The sequence below is a fragment of the Euprymna scolopes genome, chromosome 33, assembly GCF_053919585.1.
Source record: "Euprymna scolopes isolate OS-2025 chromosome 33, ASM5391958v1, whole genome shotgun sequence".
Classification (NCBI taxonomy): Eukaryota; Metazoa; Mollusca; class Cephalopoda; order Sepiida; family Sepiolidae; genus Euprymna; species Euprymna scolopes.
In genome coordinates this window covers 12,001,191-12,022,298 of record NC_136514.1, presented here as the reverse complement: position 1 = coordinate 12,022,298, position 21,108 = coordinate 12,001,191, and the positions used below count along the sequence as shown (strand labels likewise).

The 21,108-nt window shown below is 33.0% G+C and overlaps 1 protein-coding gene across 1 annotated transcript in view; it reads left to right on the top strand.

Annotated features, from left to right (window-relative positions):
• Positions 1 to 21,108, top strand: part of LOC145258141 (dual 3',5'-cyclic-AMP and -GMP phosphodiesterase 11A-like) — a 1,328,815-nt gene that overhangs the window by 596,698 nt on the left and 711,009 nt on the right. Inside the window, exon 5 of the mRNA XM_080115926.1 lies at positions 5,221 to 5,358. Within this exon, the coding sequence (XP_079972052.1) occupies positions 5,221 to 5,358 (138 nt within the window). The remainder of the gene's footprint in view (positions 1 to 5,220; positions 5,359 to 21,108) is intronic.

Genomic DNA, 21,108 nt, shown 5'->3' with positions numbered 1-21,108 from the left:
CACACACACAATCACACACATATATATACAGCGTAGAAAACGACATTTTTAAAACTGTTACCGTTTGTAAAAGAGTGAATATATTTACTTATGACCTGAAAACAATTGTAATATAAAATGGCGAACTATGCGAATGATGACACGAACTTAAATCCCCAAACCGTGTCTTATAAGTTACGATTGTTATAGATAGTGTCAGCAATTCTGTAAGTTTTCCAATATCTGAGACTGTATCAGAAGATGCCCAATCTTTCCTTTGTAAATATCAGACAGAATCACGAATTCGTGATTCATGACTATGAAACCATTATAACACACGCTTGTACACGCTTAAATGAAAGGCCTTGAGACGAATTCACTTAATGAGTTAAAATTGTATGGGGATCTCTATAAAAATTTTGCCACGAGTTATACCCTTGTGTCACATTTCGTAGCAATTCACACGTGCGTAAAAACGGAAATAGCATAAAGATAGTGGCGTTGTAAAAATGTAGTAAAACTTGAAACGGTGAATGAGAAATAATTCCCGTTTGAAAAAAGATAAGACCGTTTCATGGCGAACGAAACGTATGGTCTTACGAAAATGTTAAATGTGGTTAGAATTAGATTCGTAGTAAGAAAACCTCGCAATCAGTGATAGAAAGAACACAGTTTTACTAACAAATACCTTTCTGTACAAAACACTTTACACACACGCCCACACAGAGACACATACACACATTTTATATATATATATATATATATACATACATATATATATATATATATATATATATATATGTATATAGGTTATTCTATTATTCACTTTATGTAAATAAAATAATCATTTGTCGTCACCATAAATTTACTGTTTCAATCCCCCAAAAATTATCAAGCCATAGAGGCCTCCATTCTTACTTAAGACAAGTCCTTTAATGAAAATCTTTTTCATTGAGCACTATCAACAACGTCGTTAAATTCAATGGTTTTTACTTTGGGATGTTTTTATCTGGAATATCTATATATATATATATATATATATATATATATATATATATATATATATATATATATAAGAAGGGTGTTTCAGATGTTATGGTTTCTATTTTTTATACTGCGCGAGAATGGCCCATAAGGGATTGCAAATTGCATTGATATGATGCCTGATCCTATGCATTGATGAAATATGGAAAATATTTACAATGTGAAGTTTTAAGAGAGTAATCCCTGTTTTTATTTTGTGGAATGTATATAACACAGGTGGCTAATCGTTTTTAGAACATACATATTATATAAAACATGTATGATAAAATATATAATTAAACGATTACATATTATGTAAAAAAGATTATATATGTATAAACAATTTTATATTATGTATATTACCTAATATATTAAAAAACGATTATATAATATATGTATGAACGAAACGAGTACATTATATATGCATAAACGATTCTATAATGTATGCATAAACAATTATATAATATATGTAAAAACGATTACACAATACACATATACATATAAACGATTATATATGTATAATCGATTCTATAATATATGCATAAACGATTATATAATATGATGCAAACAAGTATATAATATATGTATAAACGATTTTATAATGTATAATTGGACAGTTATGTGAGTACAAACGAATCTAGATTGTACGTATAAACGATTATATAATGTATGTATAAACGACTATATAATACACGTATAAACGATTAAATAATATATATAAACGATTATATAATATATGTACAAATCATTATATTATATGTATATATATTAACGATTATATAGTATATGTACAGACAATTATATATATATATATTTATATATGTATATATATATAAATATATATATATATATAAATATATATATGCAAAATCCGATCCCACATTTTGCTAATTCCTGCCCTCTGGTGAGAAGGAGAGTATTTCTTCGAAACTCCGACTTATCTTGTGCTTCCTTTTTTAAAATTAAATGTTTTTAACTCTTTTCCAAGATGTCTTTTGACATGTTTTACTAATTATTTATTCATATATATATATATATATATATATATATATATATATATATATATATAAATGCGTCTCTACTGATTACGTGTCTTCTAATTGTGTTCATGCATTTCGGGCGAGCGTCTCCAGTTATGTGTCTATTTAAAAAGTCTATGTTTGTATGTGTGCGTGTTCACATATAACAGCAATAAAAAGATAAGCTACATTTCTTTGAGGTATACATCGCAAAATTGGGAAACGTACGTTCAATCTGGTTGATCTTTCCTTTCCTTGAAAAAAAAAACAGCAATACAACATTTTTACAACAGAAATCTTGCCTGTATTTAGAGCTTTTTATTTCCCGACGCTTTATGATTTTAAAAAGCACGCTCGTCTTCAATTATCGATCCCACTTCTTGACCCTAACCTTCGATTCAAACTTCAAAGTTACAGACTTACTTAATTAACTTCCTACGTAAAAATATAAAAATCCTCTACGTCATCAACTGCATGTAACCAATACACAGATCGCATGATCTAAATTCGTTCCGAATTTTGTTTATGTTCTAACATTCTTAGTGAAGCTAACGATAAAAATATAATTGAGTCCACCAAGTTACATTCATGAAAACTATCTTATGTGAAAAATTGTTTTTATTCTCATACATAAGTTTTTGCATAGAAACAACAATAATCATCATAATCAAGACTAAGGATTGACCAGTTATGTTTCTCCATTGGCCCATGTAAAAGCACAGGGAACTGTTATTAGTCCATTTCTGTTGTAAATATTGTAAAATCTGTTGTAAATGTTACATGACGGCTGTTATACTGCGATTGTTAATATATCAACACTGTTGTAAATGTTATACACGCATTAATTCAACGAACATTAGAAAAACTAGGTGAGATGATCACATTCTTAGACGGTCCTAGAAAAACATACGCATATACACACGTAATATAAATGACATTGACTCGTATATACAAAAGTATGCGCGTTTTAATGCAATCTAACCATTAGAAGATATACGTATCCATAATATATACACCAAGCAATATTACACAACTAACGATCTATTTCATGTGTGGCTTGTTGCACCCTAGATTTTTTAATACCCAACTCAGACATTTCGAACGGAAACCTTTGTTTTACCCTCTTGGGTAGATTGTTGTTTACACGCCATCCATGACTATGTACAAATTTTCAATAATTCACAATGATATCTTAGTATCGCTTACACTGCATTTTTGTATTTTATCTTCCGAAGACTGTCACTTATTACTGGTTATATGTCACGGTTTAAATGCGAGTAAAGTGCAGGTGTTGTTTTAATTGGTTTTAAAGAAAGAAGTAGACGGTAGTGGGTCCAATATTGATGGGCATATCAACCATTTTCGGGTTATTTAATGCCGAATCCAAAGATTTTGAAGAAAATTTTTTTAATAGAATATATTTGTTGTTTTCAAATCAGTTTCTATTTAACCCATAGTTGGGACCCTAACAGGTACTACCACTCTGGGTCAGAGTGGACCTGGGAGCAATGGTAATTAAAGAGTGGCTCCACACTCCCCAAAGCTCGCAAGCTGGGTCCTCTACACTGGATATAGTTTAAGGTCATATCCAGGACCCTATCATTTCGGTAATTATAGAAACAACGTGACTCATGAAAATATTTACTAAATCGCAGCTTGCAAATATACCCGGTTAACTAAGTACAAAAGACATTCAAATAAGTACACATAAAGGGACGCTTAGAATCTTAATAATATACATAAAATAGCGGGTGTATCCTAACATCCGATAACATGCCCGACCCTTAGCTTGCAAAAACTGAAAAGAAACAAAATTAAATATCCAAAGAATAAGAACCATTCTTATTATCACACGAAAAGACTGAACTTTACAGAACCTTTCTATAAGGTGTGACGAGGCTGTTAGATCGTAAACACGGTCTAACAACCGAAACATATGTAATCAAACAGATAGAACGGTAATAAAAAGATAAAACACATATTTGCTCTGCAATAGTATTGAGCACCCTCTTCAGGTTTTTACTAATTACCAGTTTCACCAAATATATATATATATATATATATATATATATATATATATATATACTTGCTGAAAGTCTGGCGTAGCCCGATTGTACAGTACGCTTAAACATGTATTTCAAGTCATGCAGATTGCGTATGTATGATTATAGAATCAATCCTCTGTTGAATATTAGAGATTACGAGGAATAATTTTCCCGGTGGACTAATTCAAAATAATAATAATAATAATAATAATAATAATAATAATAATAATAATAATAATAATAATGTTAATCAAATTCCTTCTGTGTTTGTTTACAATCTCATGTCTGCTGGTATTTGGGCTTGACGATGAATTCCCTTGAAGGTCACTTCTGATTAATGTTTAGTTTTAAGATATGCAAACAAAAAAAATAATGTGCGGCGAGTTTAAATGGTACCTTTTATCGTGATTGAATCGATTAATAATATAAATGTAAATTAAAGAGTAAGCTACGCCCGCGATAGAAAAGGGGATCATTCGATCTCTTTTCGAATGCCCTACCACTATGCTACGTTTCCAGTAAATCTGTTTTTATGCTTTTCTTTTTTGTGTGTAACGTAAAATATTATTCCTGTAAAAATTCCCTTTTATCTGTGGGAGAGAAAGACTATTTTAAGGATCAGATTTTTGGATGTTTGATACTAATCGGATGAATGTCTGTATAAAACATATCTAAGCACACTGCTAGGCATTGAAATTACGTTTGTGTGAAATTTGCAAAAGAAAGACTCGGTGGTTTGGAAACCTATGAGGAAGGGACTCACACACACAAAGTGACTTTTATATAATAGAAGATATATATATATATATATATATATATATATATATATTGAGGAATTCTCATAAGAATGAAACACGTAAAATTATGTTTAGCTTCACTGTCATTTATATATTTTCAAACGTTACTATTCAGCTCTCGTTACGTACCGAACACTGTTTGAGTAAACACTGAAAATACTTACATAATATATCATGTAGATACATGAAATATTTATACATATGTATATACATATATTTATACATGTAATATGATATGTATATATATATGTATATATATATATTATATATATATATATATATATATATATTTGTTGTTAACATGATTTAGAAAACATGTTTTGTTTGTTGCTAATATTTTTTTCCTTTTTTCTGCAGGCTCTTCTTGAAGTGGCTCACGATCTTTTTGAGGAGCAGACCAACCCCGATGGGTTGATCTTGAAAACAATGCAAAGAGCTCAAACGCTTTTGAAATGTGAACGTTGTTCTGTCTTCCTGAGAGATGAAACAACCGAGGTAAATATCTTTTAGATTTTGATTTTTCTCACGAATTGAACACTCGTCTTAGGTTTCTTCCAAACAAGGACAGACACAGACACACACAGACACACACGAGTACTATTCCAAAACAAAATGTAGTCTACAACCATGATGTTTATATATTCTTTAGCTCACACGATTTGATCGCAACAAAAATATGAGGCGTTCAGTCCGTACTGGTGATTCTATTCATATACTCTCATAAACCGACACCCCCGACAAAAGGACAAAATAGTTCATTAGCAGAGAAAAGGGAAAAGGGAAAAAGGTTAGTTAAAAAAACACACAAAAAAAAACGATGGTCTTTTGAACTCTCGAAACAAGAAAAAGCTTCATCAGTGATCAGTTTCTGAATAATCAGTCACTCATCAGAAACTACAAAGGTTTTTAGTTTCTTGTTGACTTGTAACGAAACAAAATAACTGACAAGAGGTTTTGGATTTTGAGTAAAAAATTTAAGAGTCAGAGTTAGTTTCGAACGGAAACTGATGAGTCCTAGTGTAGAGGAAACACGGAATATTCTGTGTAGCGTAGATCAAACGCAGAAAATTCTATGTAGCTTAATTGCCATATATATGTTATAACTTACTACCTTACTCTACCTACGTATTGAACACTATTGAAGTAAATACTTAAAGTTTACGCATAATTTTTTACTTTCGTGTTTTAATGTATGTGATAAAATAAAGTAATCCTATATATATATATATATATATATATATATATATATATATATATATATATATATATATATAGATACAAAGGAGCCATCACTTAGATTAGGCGGCCACTCTAGGATAATGGTTAGGAATTCACGGTAGTCAACGCGACAAAATAGTTGTAATCGGTCTGTAGTGGAAATTGTATTACTTAAGGGGGCGGTTCAGCAAGAACTTTTTTTATTAACCACTGATAAAGTGTAGGGAAATTATTCATAATGGTTTAATATAGATGAGTGTTTATCGTGAAAGGTTTGCAAGGGGGGAGCATAGGTTGGAGCTCAGATTAGCACTTTCCATGAAAATAAAATAGAGCAGAGACAAGCTCGCAACGTTTCTTCTGTGCGAAAGAGGTTGTAGGGAAGAGGAGAGACTTTTATAGGTGGGAAATGTTGTGTATTGCTCTCCTAATGATTACTTAAATAAACACAAGATCAAACGACATTCCTTTTAACGAAACAATAATAAAGGGTTTATTAAAAAAAAAAAAGTGAGATTGTATCTCAAACTGGAGAGAAAGAAAAAAGTGTAAATGTCTGTTTGAAGGTGTCGTCTGCCATCAGACTGCAGTCGTTAACAAGTAGCAGTGAGAGAGGTCTGTATATATCGCTTGCTGGCGTCTCTCTGGCTGAGATCTCGAAGGGCTAAAAAATAGTCCTTAAGGGGGCAGCTCAAATCAATGCGCCCTGCCAACCGATTGGTCAGTGTGGCCGATTCACTTTGGCACCGGGCATTGATCCGCTTATAGTAAATAGGTTGTTTACTGCTACACATCCACTAGAAGGCTACGAAGTGGAATTATAACTGAGTTAATGCAGAATAAGATGCGTCTATCAGCTCCTACCAAGATGTGAAAAAGGTACACCATTCTAGAACGTACTTAGCTCTAACGGTGGTAGGAAATTGCATCGGTGGTGATATATCTACTGGTCGTAAAATGAGGTAATAATTTTCCTAGCGAACTTCGCAACGGATTTGATGTACGGGTACTATTTCAAATCATGAGTAAACATCAGTTCTAGAAACTTATCAAAACATGCAATCTCCCCAAACGGGAGCCATTTATTTTAGTTGATGCCAGACGGGGCGCAAAGCGTTGATGATTAAAGGGGAGAAGTTTCGTTCTAGATGCATTAAAATTAACAAGCCACTTCTTTTCCCCATTTCACCACATGCAGATTAGAGAAGAGAGAATCAGACAGATTTTGGACATATACGGAATTTGAAGTGTTGCCATAGATGGTAGTGTCATCATCGAAAATGTCTACAAATGATCTCAGGATGTGATTTGTGAGATCATTGACGTAGATTAGAAAAGAGAATATAAATTATATATATATATATATATATTTAACAACGCAGCATCTGTTCTCTCTTCACTCAGTGAAGCAATAAACCTTCTAACCTCAGGCAATTTTGATGTTTGTGTCATTCAACCGTCCTATTTTTTGGAGAGCTGTATTTCACAAATGTACAACCGATCATGAGTAAAATTCTGGCCTCCCTGAGATGGCAAACAAATAACAGCATGAAGATAAGTCGGACATAACATCATCCGATATTTGATTACTAATTTCCCTTACTAACAGACATTAAATCTCCATTATGCAACCATTTGTACATGATATTAAAGATTCTATACGTGTTAATGGTGTCGGATTAAATCATACTTCAGCATTATTATTTTGCTTTTCTTTTTATAAACGAGAAGAGCATCGGTATTTTCTTTTCACATTGTAGTTCCACATAATTACAGCTAGCGACCGTGTAATACGAAATGGAAATAAAAAAGAAAATAAACAATAATATTATATAACCCCCCCCCCAAAAAAAAGCCGTTAATAGTCTAGAAACCACGCGGGCGATAGCAAAGCGGATTAATAATTATTTTTTAAAATTTTGTATTACATTTTTCTACGTTTTATGCTTTCAAGACACTGAAGAGTTCTTCAAAGTACATAAGCTGGACGATGCTCTCTCCTGATTAAAAAACAGATAAAACGTTGTTTTTTTTTTCGAGACAATTTTCGATTAAAATATCAAATATGTTAAATATAAAACTTTAATAAGAAACAAAACAACAGATAGTAATTATCTGTGTATTAATCGATATTAGTGTTGACACGATTAATAGGAATTAGAATCGGGAATCGGAAAAGTCGGAGCTTTTTGGGGTATCGGAATCGGTATCGGAATTGGAGAAATTTGAGCCTATTTTCCGATGCCAAAACGGATTCCTTTAATTATCTATTTTATTTTATTTTTATAAACCGTCTTCCATTGCTTGTAGTCTTAATAAAATGAATAAATATTTATTGATTTCAACTTCCAATAAGACTAAGATCTCTAGATCACACCCTCACAAGTGTGTTTTTACGTTTGAGAAAATACATACACATTTAAAATATTTTTTACAGTAATCGGGACAAAATCACAACGTTATATTAAAATATTTAGAGATTTATAAAGAATCGGAATCGGTAATTTTATTGGAATCGGGAATTTCGTACAGAATCAGTAATTGTATCGGAATCAGGAAAAATATTGGAATAGTCCCATCACTAATCCATATGGCAAAATATATTTAGTGAAGCTTTTAAAATGTTGTCTGTTTTAGACAGATCTCATCATGAATTGGAAGCCATGTTTAATATTAGAAGAGTTTCCGATCGGTAGCTCTTCTGCACAAGTGTTAGAGATGAAGACTTTTCTGTGGGTAACCATTCTGTATAGGTCCTAGACTTTATAATTTTTCAGGCAACCCCTTCTCGTGTTGACACGAAACAAATATGTGCTAGAATGCTTAACAATTCAATATTTTATGGAACAATTCTGGCTTCTGATTGGTCGTTTGCAAAATGCGGCTTAATGTGATTCGTCAGTTCATATTGGCAGCGTTTATAAATAGAATCTTCCAACTTTAAGTGATAATACTCTCACTGTATATCAAAAATATTGCAAAATCTTCGTATCGTCAGGTGCTTGTTTTTTACTTGTCATGTTCCTGTTTGAAAAATCCCTTTCATCGCAAACCACGCGATTTGAATGGCCGCATTCTATTTAAGTTGCGTCTAATCAAGTCTATTCAGTGTTCTGTTTGCTGTCCGATTTGCAACAACGTTTGCATAAAATACCTTTATCAACGACGTGGACACTTAAATGCAAAATATAATGTGGGTTTCTCCATCATGTTTAAGTTAAAAAAAAAATTAATTGCCGGCTACAAACGCTTAAACATTCCACACTATTTATGGTGTAAAATTTTAACGACTCCGACACGTTATAGATTCAGTTGCAAGGCAATAGAAAAAAAGAAGAAAAAACTCTTTCTCTTTTAAAACAAAAGTATTTATATCAGGTATTTCCAACAACGCATTTGTTTAAATATTGAGACAGTTCATTTCTCATACTTTTTCTGCGTGTGGAATATCGTCTCTGCTCTGAAGCCACCCACACATCTTGAACACGGGCCGCGCTTGCCACGTCTCGGAAATCACTTCTTCGGACACTTTTATCTCGAACACCTTCTTTCCTGCTTACTTGTGTCTCAAACACATTTTCCTCTTCTCTTCTGTCTCGAACACGCCCTTTCCCATTCTTTCGTATTTCGAACACGCCCTTTCCCATTCTTTTGTATCTCGAACACACCTTTCCCATCATTTCGTATCTCGAACACATCCTTTCCCATTCTTTCGTGTCTCGAACATGCCCTTTCCCATTCTTTCGTATCTCGAATATGCCCTTTCTCATTCTTTCGTGTCTTGAACACGCCCTTTCCCATTCTTTCGTATCTCGAACAACCCCTTTCTCATTCTGTCGTATCTCGAACAAGCCCTTTCCAATTCTTTCGTGTCTCGAACACGTCCTTTTCCACTCTCTTGTATCTCGAATACGCCTCAAATTTTTTGACTTATTGAACACGTCTCGAATACGTCCTTCTCCAGACACGTGCGTTTTTTATGCCTGCTGTGACTTCAAATTGCGCAGCCAATTTGGTCATTTGCGTCAACGGTTCTGTTGCACAAACATTCGTCTATCTACAACCACAGTTACAAATTTTTTCTCACTATTTGTGCATACGGTTAAACAGAAAATTTCATGAACAAAATATTCTTTTTAAAGATGTTTGTCTATTTAAGGTACTACTGTAGGGCTGCTTTTTAGCTAACGTCAATATAGTCGCTTTCAAGTCTTATGTAAACAAGCTCCCGTTAAACCGCTTTCTTAAATCAATAGAATTCTACCCAAGTTCCACCATTACAGATCATTACAGATGTCTACACCGTCACCGGACATTCATTAACTCTTATCCTCGAGTGGCTTTTAAGGCTAGATAAGTGATGATGCCCTCCTAAAGTAAAATATCGTATTTTTCTGAAGTAGAAGCGTAACTCGTTTTATTGGGTTGGTCCAAAAATAATGCCGTTCTTAGACGTTGAATTTTTATATAAAACGACATTATTTTTGCCTCAACATAATACCTGTTTATCACTATTTCGTTTGGAATAATGTTTTCTTTACACTTTAGCTTTATTTAGCGTCTTTGAAACTCGTACTCGTAATAGCATTTTCTTTATATTTACCTTTATTTAGCGTCTTTGAACCTATTATTCGTAATAGCATTTTCTTAATATGCAAATTAAATGGATGTTCGTTTCAGGACGTTTTAGTTGGAAAAAATATTTCTAAACTAAACATAACATTTGTGCCGTATTTCTCTGTAAAATTTTAACTTCAATTAATATCTGTTCGTCTGTCATTCTTTAGAATTATTACAAGGGAGTCACAATTTATCAAGACTCTTAAGTCTCTCGAGACTAGGGCTAATCCGTCTCCTGTTATCACTGGGACAACAGCATAGTAGTTGTTAGTGGTGGATATTGGGTATTCTTTGATTATTTAAAAGACGACTCAACAAGAACTAATTTACATTGGATTTGAAAACGGCTATGTCATAGTCAGCTGGAAAGCAGTCCAGCAGAACAAAGTACCACGGGCAGGCAGTTCTAGGAAATAAGCTTTGTCATAGCATTTCTTCATAGATATGTGGCTCGAATAGACGTATCTTAGAAAGAAACATGGTGGTACGTGCTCAAGATAAAAATAGCATTTTAAAGTAATGCTTACGTTTTAAATGCCATTTTTGGTTTTCTGTCACGCTAAAGTTTGAAATAAGGCTTTTGTTCGTCTGTCACCGTCTATTCTGATAAAGTTTTTTTTACGTGAATATTATGTGTTAGTAGAACGGACGTAAGTTCGGAAGGAACAAAAGCAGTGCCTACTTTAATTCAAATAAAATATTTGTTTGTTTGTCACCTTTTAGCAGAGAGGAGAGGTTTTGTTGGTTTGTCACGCATCAGTTTGAAATAACATATTTCTTTACACGACACGTAGTTATAATGGACGTATCTTAAGCATCAAATAACATTTATCTCTAATGCTACTCTTTATATAGCCTTTTTCTTTTGTTAGTAATATTTTATCTTTATTTATCGTTTTTGTTGGTCCGTCACGCTCTCATTCGTAATAGTATTTTGCTGAATACATACGTAGTTCTAAAAGATGCACCTTATAATTAATTGAACAGGTTAGTAAGGCTTAAAATCAATAGATATAATTTGAGTCATATTTAACTTAAATGTAGCGATTCTGTTGCTTTGTCACGCTTTAAGGTTCAAACAGAGTTTTTGTTCTTCTGTTACGCGAGACGTACCCATTAGATTTTTCGGACTACTCTTCTTACATTAAGTGTTATTCTCACAACATTTCGGTTGATGTAACCTTCGATATTCTTTCCGAACTCGAATGTCTTTCTGTAAAACTCTGGAATCTCTAAGGAATTTCGAACAGAAAACTTTATTTTACTCAGTGGTGAGGCATGATCTTGTTCCGTCAATCAATAAAAGATACATCTGAAGAAGATCGGAGATTACATCGACCGAAAAATGATGAAAATAAGACTTAACATGAGTATTTGCAGGATCAATCGTCATGTAAAAAATTAAAAAAAACATTCAAGGCGATAGTCTAACAGAGTAAGAGGCTGAATGCAAAATCCGAGCCGTATGCGAAGTGTCGTCAGCGTAAGGTAAATTAAGACTATAAAAACAATATATACACAGACCGGATGACGTGTGAGTGAACTCTGCTACAACGTGTTGGATCCCGATGTCTACACGTTAACGCGTGTGTGTAAGGTTTCAATAGTTCGAAATAATATTTTCGTTGGACTTGAGAATAACAATGTTGTAGTCAGCTGGAAGCAGATCAGCGGAACACAGATCCACAGAGATTCGAGGAAAAGGGCTTTTTTGTTGGTTTGTAACGCTTAAGTAGATTTGTTCTTGGTTTTTCAAGCTTAAGATTGAATTACAGATTTTGATGATCTGTCAGAGTTTCGTGTAAAATAGAATTAATAGATTGACTGGAAGTGTTTTTCTCAATTGAAATCTGTTCGAGATTGACCGAGCGTGGTCGCTATAAAGACAATTTCTTTATGTTTAAATAAAAAAAAGCAATAGCGTAATTTGGGCTACGAGACAAAATCTTTTATTTTGCTGACTGATTAGTCACTTAATCATATAAAGATTACTTGATTAAATCGAGGAAACTATTGCTCGTAGGATCGCCCGAGTCTTAATCTTAGGAATAAAGACGGCGTATATGATTTAAAAAGACACTGGCTACGTTGTGACTTATAATGTACATTCAAACACCAAACTCTTGCACAAGGCGCACATATAGATGCAACTAAAAGTGTATACTCGCAAATGGAAAAGTAGAAAAAAAAACAATTATATATATATATATATATATATATATATATATATATATGATTGCAACGTCTTGTCAGACGAGTGCCACTCCCTCAGACATTTAAAATCCATGAGCCCAAATGCCTGAGGGAGTATCTATACAAAGATGATCTTACAGAGTCTTAGCTTTGTACGACAGCTAAGTCTCTCTCTACGTTCAAAATGTTGAGATCCAGCAACAAGCAAGAGCAAGATAGCCAGCAACAAATTAAACTGCATACCAGCTTAATGCCGGTACTGGTCTCCCGCTTTATGTTTTTTTAAATCAGAGATTTGCTTCTCCTAGAAAGGTTGCCTTCACCACGGCTTACGGGACTCCTCTCCACCCCAATACACATATACACACACAAATATACACGGTGCTAGTTGGCCGTTGACCCAGATATAGAGTTCTTTCGCCCTTTGGAAGGTCTTGTTTTTAATCCTCCAGGGAGACTAGCCGCCCTCCTCATCAAACAAGTCTGGTGGGGGAACCAGTTTAGTCGCCGGTGACCCGACCATGAGGCAGGTAGTACTGGGTTACATGGTACCAGTAGCATATGACATGACCTGACATATATATATATATATATATATATATATATATATATATATATACCTACACACACACACATATATATATATATAGTAAGCTATAATACTACATACTTATTGGTATATGAAAATTTACTGAATTACACGAACCCAGTAAAACTCAGTATATTACATACAAGTCGATTTCTCCAGAACACACAGGGTGAATACAACTAAACTTACACACATTCAAGATGTCTCTTATGTTGATACACTGTATTAAGTACATTTCATTATAAAGGATAGAAAAAAGCTATTTTGGAAATTAAAAGGACTCAACCCATGGAGAAAGAAAATTAATTTAAAAATAATAACATTGAAACATCAAAATTCCAAAGTTTGGTGGACATACAGTTAATATTTAGTGAACAAGCCTTTATTTTCTGTAACTGTAGCGCCCCTTCTACAAATCCTCAGTATTGATAGAGTTTCCTGCACTGGCACGATTCTCCAAAGTAAACCATAGGTTTTCAATGGGGTTCAGTTCCGAACTCTGGGGAGGCCAATCCAAAACATCTACATTTTGCTCGTTACAAAATTGCCAGCGTTATCCTGCATGAAAATAGGTTTTTCACACCCATAATTTCGAAGTATTGGGATGACAATCTCTCAACAAGTTCTTGTATATTGTTCTATTAACTCTGGTGTTTAGAGAGACCAGATCAGTCTCCCCTTTCTTAGAAATCATTCCAAACCCCATTACGTTTCCTCGTGCATTTTTTTATTAAATCTTCCGCCAGCAACCTCTTTATAAATTTCTTCCCGTTAGATCCATATATATTAAACTTACTTCCATCAGAAAAATACATTACGTCACTGATCATCTGTCCACAACACATGCTCTTGAGCAAAGCGTAATCTAAGTGTTTTGTTCTTCTCGTTTATTAACGGTTTCTTAGCTTGTGATCTCGCAAACAGACCAATTTCATTTAGGCGTCTTGATACTATTTTACGAGACGCTTTGATGTCATATAGTCCACGAAAAATGCTAGCAGCTGTGTGAAATCTATCGTTAAGTGCCATCCTCTTAATTAATCGATCTTGTCTAGAAGAAGTTATTCGAGGTCTGCCATTTTTCTTCGGTGGTAGAATTTTCCTAGTATTCTTGAAATCCTTTCTAACTCTCCTAAAGGTACTTTATGACAGCCTAAAGTCACCAGTTATCTTCCGTATTGAATGTTCTTCCCCAGAAGTTTAATAATTACTAATATACTATAATAATAATAATAATAATAATAATAATAATAATAATAATAATAATAATAATAATAATTATAATAATAATAATAATAATAATAATTATATAGTATACTAAAGTGTTCTTTGTCTTGCTTAGAATAATCAAAATCTTTGATATAAAACTCAACCACTTCATTTCAATAAGGGTTTTTTGAAATTCATTGAATCACAATTTATTATATATATATATATATATATATATATATATATATATATATATACATCGATGTTTCAGATTTCTTTCATCGATGTTTCAACTTTTTTTCAAGACTTTCCAATAGTGATTGATTTGGAAAATTTTATTCGTATATCACCTAAAATAATTGCAATGCATTTCTTCACGGCTTACTTAATAACATCATATGTAGACATAAGCGAGGAAAAATAAAACTTTAGTAATGTTTAAAGAATATATATATATATATATATATATATATATATTCATCCGCATACAGTACTATTTCGCTGTTTCACAGCTCATCAAAGCATCTAGACAAGCAACCACCTCAAGCTAGCATCGAAACCCGACTACCCACATGAGAGTCGGAGCTTGTAACCGTTGCGCTATTTGGCTGCTGCTAAGCGGGCAATGAATTAACAATGTTTTGGCATCGTCCAAATACGTTAGCTCAATTTGTTTACACAAACAGCATCGCTTAATATGGTGATGGTAACTTGTATATCACTTTCCAATATGCTCAACCCAAGATAGGGAGAATTATAGTCATCCACATATAGTACTGTTTCGCTGTTTCACAGCTCATCAGTGCAGCTAGACAAGTAACATAGCTATAATATTATGAAAATACATTTAACTATATAGGTGTGTATATTATACACCTGCAGAAATTGGTGGCTTAGCAAAGCCACAGACGGGACTACCGAAGCAGCAAAACTGAATTGGCATGCAAGATATACAAATGTAAGAAAATTTGAGCATATTTTGTATGTGTGAATATATATGTTCTTCTTTGACCAATGTTCATACAATTTTACCCATAGAATAGTATCACAATCTTTATAAAGACTTGCAATTTTCATTTAGTTTCGTCCCATAGTACCAAATAAATGAGCATTTCAATATTCAATCTGTCTACCAGAATATATATATATATATATATATATATATATATATATATATATATATATATATATATATATATATATATAAGTAAATTTTTGGTACAACAGAATGGAAGGATAAATTTTAGAGGAAACATCATTTAATCTAAATACCAAAAAACAAGAAATGGGCAGATGAAAATAAAATTTTTTTTTTTTTTTTCCTTAAGGCCTTATCGTCTGACCCTCTAAGAGGAGACGTCAGAATGATAGATTAAAAACTAAGAAAAACGAATGAGGGAAGTGGGGAATTTTGGTTGCAGTTGGAAGAACAGTGAGATAAAAAAAAAAAAAAAAAAAAAAAAAAAAATTAAAATTCTCACTGTTCAGGTGGTTTTAAATCAATGAATATCTCCAACTGATGTCTAAGAATCTTTTGTCTACACAGGCTAGGTCGAGAGTTGTTAATAACTAACGCCTCAATGATATTGAGGTGATAGTTCGACCTAGCACTGTATAAAAAAAAAAACCACCCATCGGAATATTGATCGGCACACCTATTTATACTCAACAAGTGATCGCCAATGGCAGACTCATGAGCCTGGGAGTGCCCGGATGCTCTCAAAACCTGGTGTAGTCGAATATCCCGAGGGATATGTTGGGATATTCTCATTTCTAATCTTTGGGACGTTTTGCCAACGTAGTCAGCTCCACACTGACAGACGAATTTATAAACAACAGAGTTCTTTTGAATGGTTGGCAAAACATCTTTACGAAAAGAAGAGAAAAAGGTTCGAGTTGTGTAAACTACTCGAAGCATAGTAGCTGGAAAACACCGTTGAGTAACAGAAGAAATCCTTTTAACAATATGTAGGCCATCAGGACCCAACCATGGTAATTTTAAATAAATGGGACACCGTGATGGACCAATATGTTTACCGCTATTAAATGTAGTAATTTTACGTTCAATAGTAGATTTTATTATATTAATGGGATATCCATTATTAAGAAAAATATTTATGATTTCACCAAGTTCCGTATCAAGACGGTTTGGTGAACAAATCATAAGTGCACGATGCGTAAGAGCGCTAATGAGGTTTATTTTTCTAGACTGAGGGGCAAAAGAAAACCAATTAAGATAGAGCCCTGTAAATGTAGGTTTTCTATAAACAGAGGTCTCAAACGTAGTACCAACTTTAGAAACACGAACGTCGAGGAATGGGAGAGAGTTACAGTCTTCAACCTCCATAGTAAATTGTAAAGATGGATGCAGGTTGCAAAGAAGACGAAGAAACTGTTCAGCTTCGCTCCGAGAGGGAAAGCATGCAAAAGTATCATCAACGTAACGTGTGTAGAATGCTGGCTTAGTAATTTTGGAAAATAATTCGTTTTCCAAAAATCCAACGAAAATGTTGGCTAACGAAGGACCAAGAGGGCTGCCCATTGATATCCCATCAATTTGACGGTACATAATATTGTTGAAACTAAAGGAGACTGATTTAGTAGCAAGTTCCATTAGTTCAATGAAAATTCGTTCAGGAAGTTGTGGAGATTTTAAGGGGCCACGGTACAGATAGTCAGCACAAATACCAATGGTTTCATCCAAAGGTATATTAGTAAAGAGACTATTAATGTCAAAGGAGGCCAAGAACTCGGTATTTTTAGATAAAGGCAATTTTTGTATCTTGGATACGAATTGAAAAGAATCAGGGATACAATGGACCGAATAAAAAGAAAGCACAGGTTTAAGAAGGTCAACTAGCCATTTACCAAGTTCGTGTTGTGCAGAACCCAACATAGATAAAATGGGTCTCAAAGGAATGTTGGGTTTATGGACCTTGGGTAAACCGTACATTCTAGGCCTTTGAGAACCGATGGGTCGGATTCTATCATAAATCTCCTTAGAAATAAATCCGCTTTTATGAAGTTGAAGAAATCTTTTCTGGATTTTTATTTCCATACGAAAAGTATCATCATGGCTTAAGTCACCCAAACGGAGAAATTTACTTTTATCGTCCAAGATTTGTAACATTTTGGAGATATAATCCGTTTTGTTAAGTATAACAACGCCCGATCCTTTATCCGGGCGAGAAAGGTAAATGTCGGGATTAGACCTAATTAATTGTGCCGCTTCAAAATGATTTTTTTGCCACACAAAATCACTAGATTTAGTATTTATGGCAGAAAACCTCCGACCTAATTCGCCCAACTGAATTTTAACACTAGTTAATTCATCAGTAGAGATAGGCGAATGGTGTTTTAATTGAGTATACAATAATTCAATTTCACTAAATACTGCGATTTGATCAACAGAAGGGGGAGGAATGCAGAATTGTAAGCCAGCAGATAAAACAAATTCTTCTGTATTGGACAAAACATGAGAAGAATAATTAAATATATGTTTATCCAAATTTGTTATAATCCCAAACTTCTTAGTAATTAAATTTTTTAAATATTTATCATAAGAAGAAGTACATTTAATACGGGTAAATTTATCACCGATGGATAAAAACCTAGAAAAACGGAGTTTATCAAAGAAAGATAATTCTTTCCAAACCATGGCCCAAAGAAAAAGGTGTTTACTACGTAACGAATTATATGTATCAGAATTAAACAGGATTTCATCTTGTAGAAAAACACGTTGAACTGCCAATGTATTTCTACATTTAATTTTCGAAATACGATGGCAGATATAGCCGGGAGCAACATGATTAAGGCGGCAAGATTTTAGAAATTCCATCCTACACTTCAAAACGATTAACTTATTTTTAATACGTATAACCTTGTTTAACGTTTTGATAAATTGTGAGTTGTACCGACCTCGAAAATATGTAAGTAAATTTTTGGTACAACAGAATGGAAGGATAAATTTTAGAGGAAACATCATTTAATCTAAATACCAAAAAACAAGAAATGGGCAGATGAAAATAAAATTTTTTTTTTTTTTTTTTCCTTAAGGCCTTATCGTCTGACCCTCTAAGAGGAGACGTCAGAATGATAGATTAAAAACTAAGAAAAACGAATGAGGGAAGTGGGGAATTTTGGTTGCAGTTGGAAGAACAGTGAGAGAAAAAAAAAAAAAAAAAAAAAAAAAAAAATTAAAATTCTCACTGTTCAGGTGGTTTTAAATCAATGAATATCTCCAACTGATGTCTAAGAATCTTTTGTCTACACAGGCTAGGTCGAGAGTTGTTAATAACTAACGCCTCAATGATATTGAGGTGATAGTTCGACCTAGCACTGTATAAAACAGAAAACCACCCATCGGAATATTGATCGGCACACCTATTTATACTCAACAAGTGATCGCCAATGGCAGACTCATGAGCCTGGGAGTGCCCGGATGCTCTCAAAACCTGGTGTAGTCGAATATCCCGAGGGATATGTTGGGATATTCTCATTTCTAATCTTTGGGACGTTTTGCCAACGTAGTCAGCTCCACACTGACAGACGAATTTATAAACAACAGAGTTCTTTTGAATGGTTGGCAAAACATCTTTACGAAAAGAAGAGAAAAAGGTTCGAGTTGTGTAAACTACTCGAAGCATAGTAGCTGGAAAACACCGTTGAGTAACAGAAGAAATCCTTTTAACAATATGTAGGCCATCAGGACCCAACCATGGTAATTTTAAATAAATGGGACACCGTGATGGACCAATATGTTTACCGCTATTAAATGTAGTAATTTTACGTTCAATAGTAGATTTTATTATATTAATGGGATATCCATTATTAAGAAAAATATTTATGATTTCACCAAGTTTTTTTGTTTTTTTTTCTCTCACTGTTCTTCCAACTGCAACCAAAATTCCCCACTTCCCTCATTCGTTTTTCTTAGTTTTTAATCTATCATTCTGACGTCTCCTCTTAGAGGGTCAGACGATAAGGCCTTAAGGAAAAAAAAAAAAAAATTTTATTTTCATCTGCCCATTTCTTGTTTTTTGGTATTTAGATTAAATGATGTTTCCTCTAAAATATATATATATATATATATATATATATATATATATATATATATATATATATATATATATATTTTAGAGGAAACATCATTTAATCTAAATACCAAAAAACAAGAAATGGGCAGATGAAAATAAAATTTTTTTTTACAAATGAAGGCTCGTTGGAAATCTGATTACCTGAATCATTCAGATCTTACTTTTGCCCTTTTTACAGCCATAAAATGTTTCAATCAGTCATTTGTATTTCTAGTTTTGCATATTAATTACAAAATATCTATTTCCCCAAAACCATTGGACGGAGGGTAGACTAAAACCTGCTGCTATGGATTCAAATGATCTAAAATGACAGCAAAAGGAGACTTGACTCCAAATATTTCTCACATGCTATACCTCTCCTCTTAGGTCTTCGTACATGAAGTAAATTTCACAGTGTATTAGGCTATTTTGATACGGGAAATATTTATAAGCGTACCCAATTTTCAAAAGAGCGGAGATATAAAATTTGAGAAATAATTGGAATCTCCTCCTACTGTTATTACAGATCATTTGAAACCATAGCAATAATTTTTAGTCTTCTCCTCATCAAAGTCAGTGGTTTAGGTGAAATTATGCATATATATATATATATATATATATATATATATATATATATATATATAGAGAGAGAGAGAGAGAGAGAGATAGAGAGAGAGAGAGAGAGGGATAATAAAAAAATTGAATAGGATCCCTAACTTGGAATGTTGTATGAGGATTAATAAATATAAGGTAATGCCATTCTTTATTATATTATTAAAATATTAACCTAAAACTGGTCTTAAATTGAAGTAATAAGATATTTTGTAAACATTGAAGCCACCATTGGGCGAATACGAAACTAAAAATAACCGTAACGGTATAGCTAGGTTGTTATGGCCATATTATAAATATAAAAATATAATTAACAATTTTTTTTTTAATTAATTTTAAATTAATCGTATGAAATAAAGAAATATAGAAATCTAATTTAGGAATTCAATGAATAGTATTATTAAAAGATATTAAATGGACGGGGTTTTCTGGAAACTTCTTATGACAGGTTTTTAAATAAGGATACGAAAATTAGGTGATATATTAATATTTAAATGAGCTTTTGACAAAGGATGCGCCCAGGATAAATATGTTCGCATGATTCATTTCCTTTAAGGGAAATTTCTTTAAACAATGTTCTATTGATAAATTGTTTTTCTATTCAAGAAGTCTGAAGAAAGGCTGGTTATGTGAACAATTTTCAAACGCCATAATGCTTGAAATTCTCCAACCGGTTTTGAAACAATTGTAACTTAAAATGAAATACACTTTTTGTTTCTACCGATTCCT